General features: G+C 37.4%; 1 protein-coding gene across 1 annotated transcript; it reads right to left on the bottom strand.

Annotated features, from left to right (window-relative positions):
- Window positions 1-3,529: 3,529 nt before the first annotated feature.
- On the bottom strand, window positions 3,530-11,851 carry C6H3orf38 (chromosome 6 C3orf38 homolog). Its single transcript, XM_016196543.2, has 3 exons — window positions 11,444-11,851; window positions 8,777-9,018; window positions 3,530-7,291 (listed from the first exon to the last, which is right to left on the bottom strand). Exons 1-3 carry the CDS (start codon window positions 11,568-11,570, stop codon window positions 6,734-6,736), a joined length of 927 nt encoding a protein of 308 aa, XP_016052029.2. The 5' UTR covers window positions 11,571-11,851; the 3' UTR covers window positions 3,530-6,733.
- Between the last annotated feature and the right edge of the window lie 1,125 nt (window positions 11,852-12,976).

Genomic DNA, 12,976 nt, shown 5'->3' with positions numbered 1-12,976 from the left:
ATGAGGAAGCAAAAAATTTCCTCGATAAACTACAAATTCCTTTAATATTCTTGAGCTGCTTAGAAGATATAATCACAAAACCATGTAACTTCAAAATCAGACTTTAAAAATCATCTTATCAAATGGCTCATTATGTGTGAAGAAATCGAGGATGAGTTTAAATCCTTTCAAAATAAAGTAGTTGCAGTAGTCAGACTGGAAATAAAGAGCAAGAAAAAACACAGGCTTTGTAGTTGAAAAGTAAATGAAACAAAAAAGCCCAGAGAAAAATCCCCGCAACAAACCTATGTAAGGTTCAGCACATTACTTAATTGGAGGGGCCCTCAGTTTCTTCACCTTTTACAAAAGCATAAAACTTTAATAATTCTAATCTACTAAAGAGTGTTGATTATATTAGAGCTCATATACCAGTATTCAGGAAGATAACTTTGGCTTTATTCATTTAACAAATATTTACTGAGCATCTTATATATATATATATACACTAGACATTGCTTTTAGCAGATAGGCAAAGGACTAGGAACATAAAAGGCTCTGAATAAACAGTAGCTTCTGTTCCCTTATTTGTATCTTTAATAAAAATTAGATACCTAGTCTCTGTGCAAAGTAATGGAAACAGTGAAAGTGAAACAGTTACAGACCCTGCTCTCAGTTTAAAATCTAGTGGGGGAGATTAATAAATCAATAAATTAACAGTATCTAAGTGCTAAGACAAACAAATAAGGTGCTCTCATAAATATTAACAAGAGGGTCCACTTGGTCTGAAAAGAGGAAACATTTAGCCAAATCCTCAAAATGAAAATAAAGCAGCCATGCAAAAAGCTGGGGAAAGATTATTCTAGACAGATGATGTACATTGATTTCCTAAAGAGAAAAAATGCTAGACTTATTGACCTTTCCAGTTGTTAAACTCCATTTCAATCATAATTATTTCTACAATATATTATCAGACTGCAACAACAAAATTAAGTTTTACAATTTTGTATACTTGCCAATTACAGCAGAGGACTAAGTAAGCACAGGATAAGTAAATACAAAGACTATACAGTAGTAGCTGTTAGGTCAAACAAAATGTGAAAATTAGTGGAATCAAACCTAGATGGTGAAGAAAACCAGTTTATGAAATCTGGTATTTATTCTGGAGGTAATGCAACACCACTGAAAGTTCTAAGCGTGAAAGATTACAATGAAAGCTGTACTTAAGGGGATTTTAATGTCACAAACATGTAAGATATATTAAAGCCAAAAATAAAATAAGTCTAGGTTTATGTAGAGAGAGTCTAATTATAGCAGTAGCTGAAATAGAAAACAATACTGTAGATATGCTACATCCAGACATAACAAAAAGTTGAACATGTGAAACAAAGACTAATTCTGAGGCTGAAAGCACAACGGTATCAATAGGAAGGCAAGAGGACTAGAGATTGTAGTGCGACAATCAATTCAAGAAATGTAATGTATACTGTTACATTACCCAATTACTTTTATTCTTTTCCATACATAACACTGTCCCAGCGGTTTTAAATAGCTAAACAAGCAACTTAAGAGGTACAAGTAAAAGACAATACTCCTACATTGACACTCCTACTCTGTATTTAGATAAACGATACAAAGTAAAGGCATCTTTGCTTTAGCAATAAGTGCCAGCAAATGACAACCTTAACACTGAAGAAAACCAGTCAAAAAAGGATTCATCAATAAGCCAGGCAGAGAAAGACAAATACCACATGATCTCCCTTTTATGGGGAATCTAAAGAACATAATAAACTGATGAACAAAACAGATTCAGTGACACAGAAGCATGGAACAGACTGACCAGTCTCAAAGGGAAGGTGGGCGTGGGTGGGGTGGGGAGAAGTTAATCAAAGAATTTACTCGCATATATGCATAGCCCATGGACACAGACAATACTGTGGTGAAGGCCTGGGATGGGGAGTGGTTGTGGGGTGGAAGGGGTCAATGGGGAAAAAAGGAGACATCTGTAATATTTCCAACCATAAAGATAAATTAAAAAAAAAACTTACTACATATAATAGTGTAGTAGTTACCACAAGGCTCTAACACCTGGGTTGAAATCTAGGCTCTACCATTAGCTCCAAAAGCTAAGAAATTACTCAACCTTGTTTTTTGGTAAAAGAAGTATAATAGTATCTACCTCATTTAGCTGTCCACAGGATTAAATGAGTTAAACACAACAGGCACAGAAAAGTAGCCAGCATATTAAGAACCCACAATTTAGCTTATATATCCTGTGCAAGGCACAGGGGAAAGGAAGACTGAAATAAGAATCAACAATTCTAGGAATTTACCATCTATGTAGGGAGGTAAAAGGAACTTACATGTAACAGTCTGAGACAATTAAGTGTTGATACCATTAGTATAGTAAAAGATGGGAGATGAAAAAGACTGATGCAAACTTATGCAACTAAATGGTTCCAAGAAAATGGCTTTCTTAAGTAGAAATTTTTTGTTCAGAAAACACCAAATTGGACAAGTAACACGGTTGGCAGTGGGCAGCAGGGGATTCCTTCAATCCTTAATTCATTAATTCAAATGTAATTTCACACTTGAGATTGAGGTTGTCTAAAAACTGAAAATGAAAGCTGCTAACCAAAGAATCCTCACTAAATGACTCACTAAAAAGGGAAATTAAATTTGGCAGTACTGGGAACAGAAATTAGGAGGCACCAAATTCTAGGCCAGTGTTTCTAACACAAGGAATTCTAGAGTTTCTGGTTTAATATTTTGAGGTATATTATAATTCACAGCAAATATCACATTCAATTTTCACACTTTTTACTGAAAAACTAGTTAGTGGAAAGGTTCAAACTAGAAAAAATAAAGCTAACAGGATTCAGTGCACTCTGATACAATTCTAAAATATTTTCCTTCCAGCTCTAAATAAAAGTGGTCTGTAAAACATCCTGTACTCTGTATTGATAAAATCTGTATGACTTAGCTAGAACCAGACAGCTATTTAAAATTTCAATTAAATGTTTTCTGTTGTTCTGACCACATAAAAGGTTAATACCAAGTTCTTCTGCAAAGGGCCTACAGTAGTTCTCACCTTAAGATATCTCAACCTAGGGACTGTGGTTTGAATTAAACATAATTTAGGGAAGTAACTTACTAATGGATTATTTTGTCTTGCACCTGATTCAGTAACTTACAAACTGTAGATGATCAATCAGTATATGCCAAATAAACTCAGAGCCCAGATCCAGAAAATCCTGTTCCAGCACTGCAGCTGTGCTATCTGCAAACTAGCTATATACAAAGGTTATAAATAGGGTTGAGGGGAGAGGAAGTGGTGCAAAGTAGGTCACATCTATAGGCCCTTCCGAGGAAATGATCATAGTTTTTAAATCCTTCATCAGAATTAGCAATATACAATCATTATTAAAGAAACATTTTCTTAGGATAGTTTTTGTAAAGGTCTTGAAAATATATTTTCAAAAATATTTTTCCTTTTCACATTTTTATCACTTTCTCCAAAGCACGTTCATTGTACATTAAATTTATCTTGCTGAAATAAAATGAATTCTGATTTTTACGGGTTTTTTTTTTTACTTGACAGTATTTCAGTAGGTTTTGTCTTAAATCTGACATCTTTTGAAAAACAAAATTTACACATTAACAACTATCATTAACAGATTTCCTAGAGATCATTTATAAGATTTAGTACTCTAGCTGTGAGGCTGGCAAGGGCACAAATTTTCTAAAAACAATAAACAATTTTAATTTTTAATATAGTAGAGTAGTCTGGGGGAAAATACAGCTATTATGGCAGGATTTTAACATGGAGTATAAGAATTCCTATAGGAGTCACAGATGTGCTTTAAGAAAATCCAAGAACTCAGTGAAATATTATGCAACAATTGTAATATTATATGACATACTTTTTCTGGGGAGAGGGCACATAGCTCTCATTTTTCAAAATGTCCATGACCACCACCCACAGCCCAAATTAAGAACCAGTGAAGGGCATCTAAATTTGTGAAAATAGATACTAAGAAAAACGTTGAGGTATGGTTTTCATTCATTTTTACGATCTACTTAGCCATAAGAGTCATTCTGTTAAAACACAACGTTTCTGATTACCTGTTTTAAAAACTAAACCACTGTTCTTTAAATCCTTTTCTCGTGCTATCACAATTTCTTACTGGGACTAAGTAACTAGCCTTCCTTGAGCATAAAAATGTTACTTTTCTGAAAACCCAGGAACATTTTCCTGGCTTGTGTTTGCTAATTGCAAGTTGATTTAATAAATTAGAAATGGCTTTTTTTCTATCTGATATTGTTAATGAGACACATGAAATATGTTTTTGGAAAGGGGCATTCTAGACACTAATAAAATATCCTGATATAACTATTAAAGATTTTTTTTAATTTTCACAAAAAAAGGATGCTTGATGTTAAACCCTGTTATTAGGCTACAGCAAATCAGCCATAAAGCCCAGAGGCTCCGGTGGTTTGATCACCCAACCACTATAAATTAGGTGTAGAATGCTTTACTCTTTACCACTTGCCTCCAAAGACTGGTTTCCAAATACCAGCTGAATGTAATAAAGCAAGAGACATAAGGCTGAGATGGGGTCTTACCACTTGCAAACGAAAACAGAGCTAGGAATGTTCAATCTGCACTGGGCTTCTGGATCTTCTTAGAAGCCTGACCAAATTTTAAGCTTCGTGAACAAATTTCCATTCCTCCAGGTCTTCTTCTTCCAAACTGGGAAATATCCACTTCCCCTATGACAGTTTCTAGGCAGTCTTAGGGCCCTCCTACTCTATCCCACTCTGACCTTGGGCTTCTGAAATTCAGCAAATTTTAAATGAAAGTTAAAATAGCTGAGTGAGTTTGGGACCTAAGAGTTTCTGTGTATCCACATATAAAACTCAGACAGACAATAAGATCAAAAAGCTGATAAGAATCACCAAAGAAAAATTCAGACAAAGAAAAGTCTTTTATACAGAATGTAAGCTTCTTTGCTCCCTCTTTCAACCCATTCAGTTAAACATTAAGTCCTAAGGTTGTGCACAGCTGTGGGGATTCACAGGAAATAGAGCCCAATCCTCAAGATATTTAGTGTATTAAGAAGATTCTGAATTTTTAAGGGTGATTAAAACAAACATGCAGATTACAGCTTTCCTTGAGTATTACACAAATTCAAAACTTTAGTATTAAAGATAGCTAGAGGCAGGTTCTGCTCATCCTAAGCATCTGCAGTTATATTTCTGCTGTACTTGACATTAACAGCACAAAGAAAACGATGGAATAGTTTTTATCCTTTACTTAGGATATTTATCAATTACATGCTATAATGATACTTCCAACTTAGAGGAAAAAAAATTGGCTTTAAATCTAAACAATGCACTAATTCTAAAAGCAGACAAAAGAGATTTCCCTCCTTTATTAAGTTTTTATTTTAGGACATCAATTTGTACTCCTCATAAGAGGCATGGCTTGGGGAGAAAAAGGGACATCTGTAATATTTTAAAGGGGAAAAAAAAGAGGCATGGCATTAAAAAAACAAAAAAGTTTTTCCTCCTGCTTCCAAAATTCTTTCGTCACCCTAGATGATCATGAGCAGAGTTAAAGGTAAAAAATTAACACATATAATACATCATCACAACACTTCCCAGTTGAAATTTTTTCCAAATGGCATTTTGGAAATCATAATTACAAACTAAATCCAGAATCAGCAAATAGCTGCTGGATGATGAAAAATTTAAATTTTAAAGCAACTATGTAATTAATTTGGCAACTTAACCTCATAATTCAAATCTAGTAAAACAAAGTACAGGTGGAAAAATCCTAATCATTTTAATTTATGAGGAAGTATATGCTTACATTATAATTTTTTTTTTTGGTCACCTCAATCAAGATCAAGCAAGAGGAAAAACAGTAATCTAACTAAAAGTTAGAAACTGGGCACATCTTTTCAAAAATGTCAACAGTATGTTTCCTTTATATGGTGTTACAATAAATGCTCCGTAAACCTGGTTAAAGCCTTATTAGATAATAAAGTCTGTTTTGGGCACTTATCAATGCCCAAAATAGTTCAGAAAATGTTGCAGGGTATGATATTTAACTTGGACTACAGTAGGTAACTTTGAAATATGTTCCTCAAATTTTAAGAAAGCAAAGTTAACTTTTTTACACCTGCTAAATTATTAAACTTTTTGCATATGAATGTCACTGAAGTTTTCTAAAATAAGAACTCTGATTTTACATTAAACATCTCTAAAATATGCATTTTTTTTAAAGTGCATATTTTTAAAATACTGAGATGTTTGTAAAATTATCCAGATTGTTAAAAGAAACTTGACAAGGGGAAGCCTTAACACCATCATTCCTTTCCACATGAAGAATACACACATTAGCAGAATATTTACTCAGTAAAATGAAAATATTACCTGGTTTCTAAGGCACAACGTTTATATCATCTAAAGTGGGATTTATTTGATGAACTGCATTAAGCCCTCAGAACATTTGCTGCAGCCCAGGTAGAAAGAGGCAAGTATTCACATATGTTAGCTGTAGTCAAAAGAGATATTTCAACTAAAATATGTCAATGTAGTATCTGGAAGAGTTTCCACATAGACTGACATACAGTGCTCAGCGCTTTAGAGGATTACTGAAACTCAGTGTTCTTTTGTTCAACACCTCATTTCCACTGCACAAACCTTGGTCTCCAGTTCCACTATCCACCTGCTTTACATTATTTTGTACTTAGTTGGTACCACATACAGCGGATATGTTATAAAAGGCCTCTAGATCACTTGGTTCAAATTTAATAGCTGGTTTCATTGATGTTCCAGGAGCAAGGGAAGCCTCTCCAATAATTCTCAGGTTGATAAATTTGATTTTCCAAGTATTCTCCACAAAAGGGCAGCGGATGAGTCCAAAAATTTGTTCAAAAATGCCCAAACAAGAGTTCCCTCGGTGGACAGTCCCAGCAACCCCAACCATAACCAGACCATGGGGAGAAGCAGCACATTTCAATCCATGGGAATCAAGGTTGGGACTGAGAAAAAGATGTTCTTCCTTCATGAGTGACAGTAGACGAAGACTCACAATTTCTGCTCCTTGGTAGTCTATCACATTCTGTTCAGATGTTCTGTAATGAAACCTAAGCTTGACATCATGCCAGAAGTGCTGTGGCCCCCATTCATGTTGAGGTAGTCCAAGAAACGGATTCTGAGAATTAAGAAGTTCAAAGAACCAGTGACAGAATTCTTCTCCTAATCGATGGAAATCAACTTTTTCAGTTTTATCTTCTTTCCCCTCCTAAGATAAATACAAAATAAAACCAAGGTTAATTCTTGTACCTATTTTCCTATTTCTGGGCTAGGTTTTAATGTAGTACTAATTACAGCACAGAGGAAGTGAATTACATGTAAACTCACTGTATAGTAAATTCTTCCTGCAAAAAGGGGAAAAATCATTTTAGAATTTCCCAGATAAACATCTAAAAACCCAGCTAAAAAATTAAGGTTTAACAAAGCCTTTTAAAATGCCATCAAGAACAGTCAATAGTAATGATTTATATAAGCATTTTCTTTTGATTGTGGTAATGGTTTCACAGTTAAGAAATAAAAGTGAAAACTTTTAAAATGTATGCTTTAAATGAATAACTGTGGCATATAAATCATACCACAATGAAACTGGTAGTATCACTGTCTTTAAACAGGTTCTTCTAATATTGAAATAGGCTATTTTCTATGGTTGGGATGAATTTTACACTATTAGTTCTCTTCCCCCTCCCCAAGAAAATGTTATTGCAAAAATATGTCTGATAAGCTAGGTTTTTATTCATCTACTCATTCAAGAGCACAGTGCCTCATTTACATGTTATGAAATCTGTATTTACTGAGCACATGTGATTGAATATATCATGCCCTGTGCTTGGCACTTACGTGTTATTTCCTTTTATCTTCACAAGTCTTATGACACACATATTATCCTTATGTCTATTTTGTAGATAAAGAGAGCAGGGCTCAGAAAGGTCAGGTTATTTGTCCAAGTTCATACCAAGTATATGGCAGACTCTAATTTGAAATCACAACAGTTATGATTTCAAAGTCAAGGTTCTTTTCAGTACATTAAAAAAGCCCTTATAAGATCCTTTCCTAATGTGAAGGTAAATCTCTCTCACTGTAAAACCTCATTAATTCAAAGTTCATGTATGTAGTTTAAAAACCAGCAAATGACCTAGAGGTTCATTCAATACACATTTAAATATTCACACAATAGCTAAAATGTATAGTGGAGATATAAAGGACTAGGAACAGCCAACATCAGCCAGTGGAAATTAAAACAAAATTCTTTCTAGACTAAAAAAAAAAAATCAAATGTAAAAAGTATTTAAGTTTCTTTCATGGAATTTCTGCAATTTAATACCAGAGATCATTTTCAAAATGAGAAAGGGCTTACAACAGCATTCTTTTAAAGCACAGAAGAATTTACAGAGAACTAGAGGCTAAATTAAAATTAAATTGATCCTGCAGTCTATCCACACTCTTTAAAAATCCAATAGTCCTCCTTTGATAAAAACTTTTCCCCCTCACAAATCAGAATATTTTAAACACATTACTAAATGTCAAAATATTGTTTCTTGGATACTTTACTGGTCTTCCTTTATGATACAAAAGATATGAAGTAAAGCTAAAATTATAAAAACCAAAATATTAACATGTTACCCCAGATCTAGGATTATCTAAAGAGTCTGAAACAGAATTATGGTTCACGTTTTAACTGTAAGATCAATTTTACCTGTTGAAAGGGTCTAATGTCCTCAGAGGTCTTAACTGGCTCTGGTGTTTCCTTCAATTTCAGATGTAACTGCTTTTTCCAGTAATCCTTTGCATGCTGGATAAGATTGTGTTTTTCAGTAGCTGGAGGTATAACAACTCCTTGTGACGCCAAGTACTTAAATATAATACTTCGGTGGACTTTTCTACGCCTCAGAAGTTCTTCTACACTTTGACTGTATACTAATATTGCATGGATGGCATCTAGAAGGAAATTGTAAAGATTAATAGAAAATTATGAGTCACTTATAAATTTGTCCAGGGTCAGCGGAAACTCTATCAAATATACTCCTGTCATGGCATTTTGCTTCTGCATGAGATGGCTATCATTTTTAAAAACCAGGAAGTGGACTGTTAGGTTTCAGGTTTAAAAAAAATTTCTTTATGCTTTCAACTTCCCTATCTAAAATTCCCTCTTCCTTTTACGTCTCATAATATAGTGAAATTTTAGCATTTCTTTTTAAAAATAGTGTGTTTTAAGAAAAAAAAAAATCTGAGCCAGAGGAAAAAATATTTTTCTAATAAGGCCAATAGACCTAAATTCAGTTATAATCCCTAAAAATGGGTAAAATTACAGTATTTTAGATGTGCAAAAACTTTTAGTTCAATCGCCTCACTCTATAGATAATGAAACTTGGGGACACATGAGGTATCAATAATTATACTTCTAAGAATTGGGAGAACCCAGACTTATACTTTTTTAATTTAAAAACTTATATTAAATGACAGACAAAAGATTATTTTTAACGTGTGTGAGGTAGACAGAATACCAATAAAATGAACTCCCATGTACATATCATGCAGCATAAGACACAGCAAATTACTAATATATTTGAGGCCATAATTTTACCCCTCCCTACTTAATGCCATTCCCTCCCCCTTCCCACCTATCTCACAGGTAGCTGTTACCCTAAATGTTTATCATTCCCTTGCTTTTCCTTATAGTTGTACAGCATAACTACATATCCCTAAACAATATAGTTTGCTATTGTTTGAACATTCTCTAAATTCAATCCATCAATTTAGACAGTCTTCTGGAATCAGAATACTGATTAATTCCCTTAATGCTGTTTGAGATTAATCTGTGACTATACATAGCTCTAGTTAATTCTATGACTATATCACAGGGTATCTATCCTTCCGCTTATAGGGTTTTATCACATATGTCCAATTACAAACACTATTACTTTTATACACCTCCCAGTACAGAAGGGCAGGCACATGAGAATCACTTGGGAGCTTGTTAAAAATCTGGGAATTCCGGTCCCACCCCCAAACTACTGAACCAGAATCTGCATTTAACAAGATCCCTGAGTGATTCCCAGGCACTTTCAAGTTTGAGAGAAGCTCAGGTCTAGAACGTGGGCCTCTGAGGAAGCAAATCTTCCATTTTAGGAGATAATGTCAAACTTGTTTTCCAAAGCAATAGTTCTAAAAGTTGTTTCACATGATCACCAAGGCTTGAAGTTTATACAGTTTTTTGTCTATCTGGTATATAGAAGAAGGAAAAAAAAGATCGTGTGCTTTGGTTTTCATTTCACTGCTTTCTAAAGAGGTTACCTTTTCACATGTTTAGTGATTATTTTTTCCTCTTTGGAAACATTTCCTCAAATCATTTAACATTTTTGTATTGGGAACTTTATTTTTCTTATTTGCTTTTACATCCATCAATTAAATCCAGCATTTTAATCTATTACAATTTTAAATTCACTCACCTTGACTTTAGGGGTGATGATGTAAAACATATAAATGTTTAAGAATTACATTAAGTCTAAAACCATTCTCAGTCTAAATTCTTAGGAATTTCTTCTTTTAATGTTTATGATCTGAAGTTTCAAATGAGAGATTTTCTTAAATGACAAAAGTGTAAACCTGACTTAAGTAGAAAAATGCAGCTTTTAAAAGCAGAATCTTATAGGGGGCTGGAATTTTCACATTTTAAAGTAAAATCCGGAAAGTTTAAAATAAAACTGGCCAGGTGATATACAAAATGAAATAAATGCTTAAGCTACTCATTACATTCTTATACAGACTCGTTACAATCAGGCTTAATGTTTAATAACCCTTGAGATCTATTCTATCGAAATGTTTACTTGGCTCTGAAGGTAATGTATTTCTACACAAAATCACCTCAGAAAAAAATCTGAATCCAAAAAAAGACGAATTCAAACCATCTGCTTTTATTACAGCAGCTGTTTTACCCAGGATATTGATACAAAACGTTTGGAATCCTCTTCCAAACTTGAAAAGGCCTGAGCTGCCAGCACCTGGCACTCAGCTGATCGAAACACAATGGTTCCGTAATTTTTTTAAAAAAAATGACTATTGACGTACTCGGGATCTTCGAAACCACCTCTTGCCTATATTATTCAACGCGTTAAACCAGAACCGTTTCCAGGGCCACGACCTGCCCCCGGGGCCCGGCGCGGCAGGGCCGCCCGAGGCTGCGTCGCGGTCGCAAGGCCGCGGAGCAGCCGCGGGGGCCGAGGTGTCCGAGGGCTACGGCCGCGCGCAGTCGGCACGGCCCGGGGCGAGGCCTCGCACCCCCGCCACTCCCACACTCGCGCTCCCTGGGGCGCTGAGGCCTGGCGAGGGGCGGCCGCCCGCGGGGACAGGGGTCTCTTCTTACCTTGGCGGTTTTGAGGCTGCACCAGGCGGTTGGTGATGGTGTCGCACAGGGCCACGATCTCGTCGGTCTCCAGGAGGCCGAGCAGGTTCCGACAGCCCTCTCTCTCTGCGGCGCTGAGCCCCGACATCTCGACCCCCGGGAAGCGGGGAGAGGACGACGCCAATACCACCGCTCCTTTAGGCGGGCGGGGTCGGCGCCTAGGCAACGCGCCCCGGAAGCGCCTTCCCAGCTCTACGCCTCCCGAGCGCCCGGAGAATTCCAAAGCCTTGGGCGGAAGTGAACGCCAAAGAGGCCCATCAGGAAACGCGGCGCTCCAACTTGTGGTTCCGGGCTGGCCGGGACCCGCAGCGGAGTCTCACGGCTCTGTTTAGGACAGCACTGCGTTCGCACCAAGAACATCAACCTTTCAAAAGGGAGCTGGTGGCGGAAATCGAGGCCCCGACGCCCTCCTGAGTCCCTCCCCCAAAAGAGCACCTGGGGCGACTGCGCAGGTGCGTGAAAAGAGGGCGCCGGCCCCACGGTGCGTCGAACTCCCGTGATGCCGCGGGGCCGGCCAATGGAGGCGCCTCCTCCCCGCCCGCCGGCCCGGCCCCCGCGAGCGGTTGAAAGTCCTCCGCGGCCACGTCTCGGTTGGGTGTTCCTGTAGTTTGATGTTCTGAAATTGCGCGGTAGCGTTAAAATAACTTGGTGTTGACGTCTTGCTGCGAAAAGCTTTTCGTGTGTTTTCCGCTCGCCCGTGCCGTGCCGCGCCTACCGGCCTGCGCGCTGACTTGGCCCTCGAGCTGCCGTGGGCAGCTGCTGGCGTTCCGGCCGTCGCAGGCTTGGTCCTAGGCGGGGCCGTAGCGAACAGCAGTTTAAGGCTGGGAATGCTGGAAGCCAGAGGCCCGGGCTTTAATCCGCCAGCTCCGGGCGACCGTGGGCGAGCTCGTCAGCCTCCCCCTCCGCTTCCTACCGACATGGCTCTAAAAGAGGTACCTGCTGCAGGCTTGTTGGCAGGGGGGTGAGGAACAGTGCCTGACCCCCAGCTGTTAGCTGTTGTTACTATGACGGACAGCACCCCACACTCCCGGGAGGGAAACAGCCATGCTCTGCTGGACGAAGTCCGGATTAGGAATCAGATGCAGAACCCTTGCCTCTGTCTCCTTCCATTTTTAAGCCTTGTTTTAGATTCTTTAACATTTCATTGGCATACCGCCATTTAGTAGCTGAAGTGTATACACATCTGCAGATCCCGTGAGCAAACTGAACATTTTTTTACGAATCACAGCTAAATATGTCATGAAATGTACTGTAAATGCAGTCTTTAAAATAGGCATTCAAAGCATGATTAATTTAATTTGGCAGTGGTGGTTGTTTGGGGATGTTATTTTACTAAACAGATACCAATTCATTTTTCATTAAGCATTACTGAGTGCCTACTATGCTAGATATTGAAGATTCAGAAAAATGATACAGACCTTTTGGGAGTTTGGCAAGTAAAGTGATGACAAGTAAGTGCTTGTAATGCTGTTGTGGAGCCACATGAAAGGTATG

The sequence above is a fragment of the Miniopterus natalensis genome, chromosome 6 (genome assembly GCF_054644295.1).
Source record: "Miniopterus natalensis isolate mMinNat1 chromosome 6, mMinNat1.hap1, whole genome shotgun sequence".
NCBI lineage: Eukaryota > Metazoa > Chordata > Mammalia > Chiroptera > Miniopteridae > Miniopterus > Miniopterus natalensis.
Note: the sequence above shows the minus strand (reverse complement) of the source record. Positions and strands in the feature narration are given on the sequence as shown.

Bases quoted from the DNA above. Each gene is read 5' to 3' on its own strand.
- C6H3orf38 (XM_016196543.2), bottom strand. From the start codon at position 11,570: ATGTCGGGGCTCAGCGCCGCAGAGAGAGAGGGCTGTCGGAACCTGCTC. The intron at 9,019-11,443 runs GTAAGAAGAGAC...ATTTCCTTCTAG, and splicing joins GCAGCCTCAAAACCGCCAAG to ATGCCATCCATGCAATATTA. The intron at 7,292-8,776 runs GTAAAATTGATC...TATTTATCTTAG, and splicing joins ACATTAGACCCTTTCAACAG to GAGGGGAAAGAAGATAAAAC.